General features: G+C 53.8%; 1 protein-coding gene across 3 annotated transcripts; it reads right to left on the reverse strand.

The window, feature by feature from the left end:
• Positions 1 to 241: 241 nt before the first annotated feature.
• Positions 242 to 6423, reverse strand: Tnfrsf14 (TNF receptor superfamily member 14). 3 transcript variants are annotated; one of them, XM_075945876.1, is made up of 8 exons: positions 6045 to 6423; positions 5380 to 5488; positions 4806 to 4931; positions 4552 to 4707; positions 3741 to 3862; positions 2033 to 2196; positions 1351 to 1382; positions 242 to 1192 (listed from the first exon to the last, which is right to left on the reverse strand). In XM_075945876.1, exons 1-8 carry the CDS (start codon positions 6111 to 6113, stop codon positions 1152 to 1154), a joined length of 819 nt encoding a protein of 272 aa, XP_075801991.1. In that variant the 5' UTR covers positions 6114 to 6423; the 3' UTR covers positions 242 to 1151. The 3 variants fall into 3 exon arrangements, with proteins under 3 accessions (XP_075801991.1, XP_075801990.1, XP_075801992.1); XM_075945875.1 differs by lacking the exon at positions 3741 to 3862 and adding an exon at positions 3650 to 3740 and having other exon boundaries at positions 6045 to 6413; XM_075945877.1 differs by lacking the exons at positions 2033 to 2196; positions 3741 to 3862 and adding an exon at positions 3650 to 3740 and having other exon boundaries at positions 6045 to 6416.
• Positions 6424 to 9705: the final 3282 nt, after the last annotated feature.

Genomic DNA, 9705 nt, shown 5'->3' on the forward strand with positions numbered 1-9705 from the left:
GCTTGGCTTGACAGGCAATCACTCCCATGGAGTGTGAGACGTTAATAGACACCTATTGGTACAGGGCCAGAAATCAAGGCAGCGACGGAATGAATTCCAGCGAGCAGGATAAAAAAACCCAAGGATGCCTGTAGATGCCCCTCACCAAGAGACCGCCTGACACAGGAACTCTGGAGTAGCCACCGTCGCAATCACAAACAAATGTTTGAGGAGACACAGATGTCTACAAAGAGACAGGGCATGTAACAAAAATATTTATTTCTTATAACAAGTAGAAAAATAAGAGAAGATACAAATGTAATTTAGAAAATTGTTCTGAGGGCGAGGGAATGGTTCAGTCACTAAACTGACCCACAAGCGTAAGGTCATGACTTCGTGAACCTAAGTTCATCCCCAGAACCCACTTAAAAAGTTTGGTGTAGTACTGTGTGCCTATCCTCCCAGCACTGAAGAGACACACACCACACACGCGCACGAACCAGAAAGAGAAGAACAGAAAAGAATCTTGTCCCAGCCTGGAGGCCCACTGAGGTAATCGCAGTTACTTGAAAGGCTGAGGTAGAGAGGTCAAGTTTGAGGCTTGCCCAAGGTACAGAATGAGTCCAAAGTGATCCCAGACAATTTCATATAATTCTGCCTCAAAATAAAAATGAAGAGAGAGCTGGGAATATAGCTCAGTGGCAAAGCCTTGCATGGTCAAGGTCTGGGATTGCAGCCCCAGACCCTCAAAATAAATGAATCCCCTGGTTCATGTCTCACGGGGTGTTCCCCAGACCAGCGCTCACCAGCCCACCTGTTCTCCAGGGCAGGCAGCAGCCTAGGGTTTAGACCGAATGCTGTGAGCTGACAGGAATAGCCGGGCAGTAGGGTCAGTGGTAGCTGTCACTGATACTGGAGGCTTTAGGTCACCACCTCCCAGGAGTTTAGATGGAAAATGTAGAGGCTCCTGGACCCCATTTGGCAGTAAGAATGGCAAAGCAGCTCCTCGACTCTGAGCCAAAACCACATCTCCACTGCAGTGTGGTGCCGGAGCAGCCCAGGGCAGCAGCCATGCTCCGCAGCATATGGAAGTTTCCATCCAGGGTCTCCAAGATTCTCATCACCCAGAACTCACACGGTTGAAAGCTGTCTCCTCCTCAGCAGACCCAACCTCAAGGACAGGAAGCTTGACAGTGTTGTCTTTTTCCTGCCTCTGCCAGAGAAACCCAGGGTGAAGTCCCGCCTCTCAGGCACCAAGCCAGGGGCTGCATAGTTCTGGGGCACAGACAAAGCTCAGCATAGACCAAGGGGTTGGGTTCTTCATGCTGTTGGGAACTCCTCCCCCAACCCAAACACCTCTAGCAATGATACCTGCAAGGGCTCCTCTTCCCTGGCTGCCGGTCCTGTAACACAAAGACATCAGGTCATGAGAGATAGTGAAACAAGACTGGCCAGGGGAGATGGGTACACAGCAATGCAGAACCCACATTCTGGGCTCCCAGCTGTGTGGTCTACCCCCATAGTCTGACCTTCTCAAAGAGAGGAAGTGAGCGTGGACATGTGTCAAACCCACAGGAGGCCCACCTTCCTGGAAGCCAAAGTCAACTTGACAGAGTTGGAGTTCACTCACTCCCATATATAGGGGATGGGGATGAGCTGTCTGACCCACCTCGGAGACTAGGAGAGGCCACCTATACTGGGAACATGCAGAGGTGAGCACACAGGAGTATGCTTCCTCACCGCCAAGAGTGTGGCCTGTTTGGCCCTTAGTGGTTTTTTTTTTTTTTTCACTTCCCTGAACCATGAAGAGCTTCCCAGGCCTGAGTTGGTCTGCAAGCGGGTCTCTGGTACTCAGCTCAGCACAGCATGGCTGAGACAGAGGAAGGAGAAAAGGAAGGGAGGGAGAAAGTGGGGGAGGGAAAGACGGGAGGGCTCCAGAGAGGTCACCCGACAGCTGGGTTCTGGGGAAAGCCTCCACCGCTAGCCATTGCACAAAGAGGGACCCAAAGACTGCAAGGACTCCTGGGGTTGTAAGACCTGAAAGGATGCTCACTGGTATGTGATCTCTTTCTTATAACGTAGAGAACAACTATTGCGACAACCACCAAAATAACGCCAAAAAGGCTGAGACAAACAAAGTAGAACAGCCCGGACTTGGAGCAGGTGGCATCTGTGCTGCTGGTCCCGTGTTCTACCTTCTGATACCATGCATCGCACCTAGGAGAGAGCAGCCAAGGGAACAGGTCAGCAGACTGGGAGCTGTTAGCGGAGCAGGGCTAAGGCAGGGTCCATGAAGCTCAGAGACACTCAGGTAGTCAACAGCTCTGAGGCAGGACTCGGGTCAGCCACAGTCATCAAGCCCATTTTTGGGGAGACGGAGAAAGGAAGAAATAAAAGAAAAGGAAAACCAGTGAAGGAGCAGGGCGGAAAAAGCAGCAAAGCGTGGTGGCACCTTGTCTGTACCCTAACAAATAAAGCTTGCCTGAAGATTAGAGGCCAGAGCCAGCCACTAGTTAACCATAGAGGTCCGGAGGTCTGTACAGACAGACAGGAAGTGACAGACTGGGCAGAGAGAAGAATAGCAGACAGGAGGAGACAGGAGCTCACGCTCTTTCCAGTCTGAGGTAGGAGCTCTAGCGGGGGGCTGCTCTGCTTCTCTGGTCTTTCAGTTTTCAGCCCCTAGAATCTGACTCTGGATTTTTATTATTAAGACTAATTAGAACTCGTACTACAGCAAAAAACAAGGGATGGAGGGAGGGAGGAAGGGAGGAAAGGAGGGAGGGAGAGAGAGAGAGAGAGAGAGAGAGAGGAGAGGGAAGGAGGGAGGGAGAGAGAGAAAGAGAGAGAGAGAGGGAGGGAAAGTGGGAGAAAGAGAAGGAGGGAAGGAGAGTGAGGGGGTTGATGGGGCAAAGCTGGGAACTGAGCTGATATCAGCGAAGAGAGACAAGGAGAGAAGGGGGGGACCACTGTGCCCTTCCCTTGGGAAGCCACACCTGAAAACCCAAGGACACATAACCCTCAGAGACCCTGCGTTCTTGGGTGAGCTTTCGGGTCTCAGGTCCTCATTTAAAGAGGTCCTGGCTCAGGTGGAGATGGGACCTCACCTGAGGTCATTATTGTGGTGGTTTGAATGAAAAGGCTGCCATCGGCTCATGGTGGCACTATTGGGAGGTGTGGCCTCTGGCTTTGTTGGAGGAACTGTGTCACTGGGGGCCAACTTTGGGTTTCCAGAAGCTCAAGCTGGGCCCAGTGTCACCTCTTCTTCCTTCTGCTTGCTGATCCAGATGTAAAACTCTCAGCTACCTCTCCAGCACCATGTGCCCGAAGCCCTGCTGCCTGCCGTGATGATAATGAACTAACCTCTGAACTCAAGCCAGCCCCAATTAAACGTTTTCCTTTATAAGAGTTGCCGGGTTCATTGTGTCTCTTCACAGCAATAGAAACCCTAACTAAAACGATAATGCCCATATCCATGACTCCCGGGTGCCACATTCATAGGTGGGAACTGGCCACAGCCTGTGACCTCCCGCCTAAGGCCCAATGATCTCTGAGAGCACAGGCTCCCCATGCTGTGCTGACTGCTGCCTATCAAGGGTGCAGCTCTACAGGCTTTGGGTGCTCCTCTCCCCGGGAACAGAATAACTCCTTCCCCAGGGTACAGGTCACCTACTTGGTCCAGGGCAGACATTCCTCCTGAGCCCCTCCAAGTGAGAAGGTCCCTGTCGGGCAGTCAGCACAGACAGTGTCCTGGATGTAATTACCTGAGGGTCAGAGAGAGACAAGCAGAAAACTCTGGGCTCAGGTTGGCAGGAAGCTGGGTTTCCCTGGGGTGAGGCCTGGGTCTGTCTGCTCTGGAACCTTCCAGCACATGGTTCTCTGAGAGCTGCAGTGGTAGACGACACCCTGAGAATGTGTGTGAGGGGTTGGGTAATTCTAGGACATCCTGGGCAAGGGAAGGACCTGATTTAATAATCCAGGGGTCCTTTGGGTGTCCTGGCCAGATTCCAGATGAAAAACAAAGACTGGCCTCACACTCACATCTGGTGAGTAGCAAGGTTGCCCTAGGTTACCCTACAAGTCAGGCTTCCTGCTAGGCATCAGGGTTGAAGCTGGATAGCTGCGGTTAGACCAGAAGTGAGAGACATTGGTGCTGCCCCAGGTCTCCTTCCCTCCTCTGCCCTCTGTCCTCTTCCTGACTCTCACCAGAAAGCCTTTTCCCTGCCCCAAATCTCAGATTCCCTGCCCTCTCCTGCCTGTCTCTGCCTGTTCCTGCCTGTCCCTGCCTTGTGTGTCTCCTGTCATCCCTGCCTCCTGCCTTCTCCTGCCCTCTGTGCCCTTTCTGCCCCTTCTCTCACCCTCCCCATCTTCTGCTTCTCCCCCTCCCTTCCCTTGTCTGCCTATAGCTCTCCTGCCTCTCCTGCCAGCAGGACTCCTCTGGGGTGAGTGGCCTGGGGTGGTCAAGGTTTCAGCTCCTCCTGCAATCCCTGAGCTGGACAGTTTCTGGACACCAGGCAGCAGGGGAACTGGGACAAGAATGGCCTCAGAGGAGGAACCTACAGTCAGCCAGCTCACCTCTCTCCAGTACCCTCTGTCCCAGAGAGCAGTTGGTGTGTGGCGAGCACGTGGAACAGTGGTCTCCCTCTTGGGTCTCACAGAAGTAGCCTGGGTTGCAGCGGCACACGGTGTCCTTCCGGCTGGAGCACTCCTGCCAGGTCACTAGGCCCATGTCTGCCGTCAGAGACAGGGTGATGAGAGCAGCCGTCCTCTGGCTGTCCCAGTGCACCAGGGCCTGCCTTCCGCACAGCCCACCTCCACAGAGCTCCTACCTGGATCACAGACTCCACAGGGTAGGCATTTGCTCAGGCCATTTGAATGGGCAGTATATGTCTGTGGGGGACAGGGGGCACACACTATGCCTGTCCAATTACTGCAGGCTTGCTTCACATAGTAACCTGCAGCCACAGACCACAGTTCCTCAGTGCTGGGGGTAGCCTACAGAAACCTACCCTGTACCCTCACCCGGAACTCCGGCAGCTACCGCATTGACCAAAACAAGGACCCCACAGGACCCGTTGGCCCATCTGCCTTCTGTGTCCTCTATGGGTGATTCAGAAGTTCACAGTGAGGGGCCTCCTAATTCACCCAGGACTGCCTCTGACCGCAGCCCATTTTCACTCTCAGCCTCCCGTTAAGCTGGGCCTTCCCTATGTCCCAGGCCCACCCTACAGGGTGCCACCACAAAGGTCCCAGCGGCTGAGGAATCCAGACGGCCAGGGGATATCCCCGGACTGAACACTGTACAGCCTGGACCCACTGGGCCACTGGACTGAGCACCTAGAGGTCAAGAGACTCAGTCCAGGAGTTTCCCTGGCACAGCTCTGCTCCTGGAGCTGCTCCTACCTGGGTTGCACATGGGGCAGCAGTGGTCCCCCACAGAATACTCCTCCTCTTTGCATAAGGGTTCAACAGCGACACAGGACAGGAAGTTCAAAAGGAAGACACACAGCCCCTGGGAGACAGGATGAGCATTGGAGAGGACAATCTTCCCTCCATCTCCCTGGCTCCCTCCCTCCCCCTGCAGGGCAGGGGTGGGAACAGTTCTTCAGGATCCAGGGGAGAGCAGCTGTGTCTGTGGTCAGTCGCGTACTTGAGCAAACAGGAGAGACATCCTGGCTCCTGCTGGCCTGGCCTGATGTCCACCTCCACAGTAGGAAGGGGCTTGCTCTCAGGGGCAGAGCTGCATAGTGCTGACCGCTTTCTGCAGGGCCTACCAAGTGCCCCCATGCCCAGGGCACCACCACCTGCTCTTGAATGAGAGCCACAGCAGGTGTCTGTGAGTGGAGCCCCCTGGGGCCAGCCTGCCGGTAGGCTCCCAACATAGGGTTGTCCTCAATCGCCTCCAGAGATCTGGACATCCAGGAACAAAGAGCTTCGGGAGCTTGTGTTCCAGAGAGAACCTAGGAGACCTCTCTGTGGACAGGAAATGGCTGGGGTGATCAGTGCTGTTGCTGGAGCTCGGCTGGGGAGGACAGAGCTTGGGGACAGGAAAAGGCTCAAGGACTCACCAGCCTGAAGGTGTTGGCTGTGGGGGCCTGGCTCCAGGGTGAAGACTCCCATCCTGGCAGAGGTTCCATGTTCCTGACCAAGGCACTGAAGGCCCGGAGCCCCGTGGGCCTGGGCTGCACACAGACACCTTCCTCAGCCCATTAGCAAGAAGGGAAAATGAAAGAGAAACCCAGACAGCCTGGGGGAGGTACCGAGAGTAATGAGGAGGGTGATCTGGGAGGGCCAGTCCCAGAACAGCAGTTGAAGCCTCAGCCACAGCAGTACGAGAACACTAGCGAGTCCCCCTTCGTACAGTCCCAGCCTGCAGGGACACCCTGTGGAAGCTTGTCTGCCCTCCAGGGCACTTCAAATACTTTGGTGCTGGTCTTGAGTTTCTGACAAAGGAACCTCAGCCTCAAGCAACTGGGAACTTTGCTGACCCACCTCCCAACACACCCCTCTCACAGGACCCTTCCCCAGAAGCTTCTAGTCACTTCCCAGTCACCATGTGAGGGTTCTTCCCCAATGCCGCTTGCCACGGCCCAGTTCCTCAGCCTACACACTTCTGAGTACATGGGGCCCTAAGAATAGGAGCCAACCTTTATCCCTCGAAGGGGTGAAGCGGGACTTCTTATCACTGTCCCCCCAGGCAGAACAGTCCTTCTGCATTGTGGGTGGGGCTTCTCACTACAGAGTTGTGCGCTGGGCCCAGATCCACCCTCTTTGAGCATGGACCTCAGTAAGCCTGGAGGTGGGGGCCTGCTACAGACCTAGGCTCCAAAGAGGACTGAGCAACCCCAAGAGAACGCAGGAAACCAAGTTCCTCAGGATCCTTCGGCCTGCGCCGTTGGCTCTGTCCTCTCTGTTGTCCATTAACCACAGATCAATGTTCTGGCCTCACAGGCTTGCTTGGCACCCAGCCCTGGGCTTGCCCACACCTAACACACCCTGTTCAGGAAACACTGTGAGCCAGCCTAGATGACAACACTGTGCAGTTTCCAGTCGCTGAGGTTGGGCCAGCTGAGGAGGAGACAGCTTTCAACCATGTGAGTTCTGGGTGATGAGAACCTTGGCGACCCTAAATGGAAACCTCCATACGCTGCGGAGCACGGCTGCTGCCCTGGGCTGCTCCAGCACCGCGCTGCAGTGAAGATGTGGTTTGGGCTCAGAGTCGAGGAGTTGCTTTGCCATTCTTACTGTCAAATGGGGTCAGGGAGCCTCTACATTTTCCCATCGGCTCCCTTGGGACCCTCCATCTAAACTCCTGGGAGACGGACCCACCCATAGCAATTTCTGGGTCCTACTCTGGATTACCACTGCTGCTGCGATGAAACACCGTGACCAAAAGCACGTTGGGAAGGAAAGGGTTTATTTGACTTGAACTTCCACAGTATCGTTCATCACGGAGGAAGTCAGGATAGGAACTCAGCAGGGCAGGACCCTGGAGGCTGGAGCTGATGCAGAGGCCATGGAGGGGTGCTGTTTACTGGCTTGTTGTCCATTGATTGCTCAGCCCGCCTTTTTAGAGAACCCAGGACCACTAGCCCAGGGATGGCACCACCCACAATGGGCTGGGCCCTCTGCCATCAATAATTAATGAAGAAAATGCTCTTTGGCCAGATCTTAAGGAAGTATGTTCTCAGTTGAGATTCCCTCCTTTCAGATGACTCCCGCTTGTGTCAAGCTGACATAAAACTAGCCAGGACACTAGCCCACAGTCCCCCAGAATCCCACCCCAGAGGGACACCAAAGAGGCTGCTGTATGTTACAGGGGCTGTTCCACACAGCCCCTCGTGTGCTCTGTCTGTAGCAGACAGTTCAGGGTGACAAGTCACAGAAAGTAAAACAGGACACGGGGACAGGGACAAGCCACTACAAACTACAGGCACTGGGGTCAGACAGCATTGCTCAGATATCTCCTGCAAGGCTGTCCACTGGTAAGGGTCACACTGGCTACAGCCACTAGTGTCCTCAAGTCACACTGGAGACCCAGAGAGGAAGATCGAGGTGCTAGGGCAGGAGGACTGTTTCTATATGGGCATGAACAGAGGTGCCCTGTCAGGTCAGGCCGAAGCTTCTCCGACCTGGGGTCAGAGGCTTTTTGCTGACCTCCACGGGTAAAGAGGTTGGCACTCCCAGTTCCTGAGGAACTGAAGTGGGGGACCAGATAGGGGTCAGGTTATGACCTTCATGAGATTCTCAGCACTCATTTCCTTTTTTTAAAATATTTATTTATTTATTTATTATGTGTACAATGTTCTGTCTGTGTGTATATCTGCAGGCCAGAAGAGGGCACCAGACCTCATTACAGATGGTTGTGAGCCACCATGTGGTTGCTGGGAATTGAACTCAGGACCTCTGGAAGAGCAGGCAGTGCTCTTAACCACAGAGCCATCTCTCCAGCCCCTCATTACTCATATTCTAACCTTGTAGTCTGAGGGCCTGTGGAAGGGTCAACTCCTCCTGTGGTGGCATTTCATTTGTATTTTAATAAATAAAGTCTGCATGAAGATCAGAGAGTAAAACAGCCCCACTGGTCAGCCTCACAGACCAGGTAATGGTAACACGCACCTTTCATCCCAGTAGCCACACTAGCTGCCATAGAAACCAGGCAGTGCAAGCCTTTAATCCCAGTGGCTCACGCCTTTAATTCCAGCCCTAGAGAGAATTATAAAATGGGAGGAAACAACTCTCAACAGGCAGTCTCATTCTGAGATTCTAGAGGCAGGATCGCCACTTCAGACTGAGGTCGAGGTAAAAGCCAGTGACTGGCTGATTTGCTTTTGGATCTTCAGGTTGAACCCCAATTTCTCTGAGTTTTTATTAATTGTGCTTCATCTTTCAACTCTTGCTCTGGCAGCCCAACATAGCACTGTAGGAGTTTCCAAGGAAGGGAAGAACAGCCCCTGTACCCCATCCCATGCCTGAGCCTACAGCTCACGGTGCCTCAGAACACACGGAAGGCTCTGGTCTGCTAGAATGTCTCCATGTCTTCTCACTGGCAGACCAGAGGATTCTGATGAGATCCCTGAACCCAGTACAGCACCTCAAAGACCCCCCACACACACACGCACACCATTAGGTTCCCGAGCCACCATTCCCAGACGATACACAATTGGAGATCATCCATCAGTCAGGAACCTGGGACACAGCAAGAGACAGGAGCTACTGATACCGTGGAGCACCTAGCTGAAGAGGGAATGCCCAGTTGCTCGGCCCCTCCACCAGATGCCAGCATAAAGGCCATGTTATCTATGTACGGATCTTGGCCTAAACAGAAGGGCTCTGTGAGATCCATTCCTACGCCTTATAACTCTCCACCCTGTGTAGGATTACCTCACCACCTCTTGAATGAAAGCTAGGGGTGACTGTGGTGTTATCAAAGAGGAAAAAGAACGAGCAGTCCCCGTTTACAGGTGCCCAGCCACTCATTCAACCCTGGCCATCCCATGCCCATTGCCAGATAAGCTCTGCTTGGGTCCCCAGTGACAAACCAGACAGCAGAGGCCGGATCCAGCTCTTACCCACCTACAAAGCATTCGCTAGTGGCTGCCACCTGCTGGTTTTGCCCCTTGACTTCAGCCACTGACAGATGGACAGGTGCGAACATCCCTGGGCTCTTGCCTCCTGTCCCCATGAGCTCTGAGACCCCCAAGATCCCTTTGGTTATCCAGGCTCCTG

The sequence above is a fragment of the Microtus pennsylvanicus genome, chromosome 13, assembly GCF_037038515.1.
Source record: "Microtus pennsylvanicus isolate mMicPen1 chromosome 13, mMicPen1.hap1, whole genome shotgun sequence".
NCBI lineage: Eukaryota > Metazoa > Chordata > Mammalia > Rodentia > Cricetidae > Microtus > Microtus pennsylvanicus.

Coding starts and splice junctions, on each gene's coding strand:
- Tnfrsf14 (XM_075945875.1), bottom strand. CDS start 6,113: ATGGAACCTCTGCCAGGATGGGAGTCTTCACCCTGGAGCCAGGCCCCC. Junction 3,741..4,551: donor ACAGAGGGTACTGGAGAGAG/GTGAGCTGGCTG, acceptor TCTGACCCTCAG/GTAATTACATCCAGGACACT. Junction 2,197..3,649: donor GAATGTCTGCCCTGGACCAA/GTAGGTGACCTG, acceptor GCTCTCTCCTAG/GTGCGATGCATGGTATCAGA.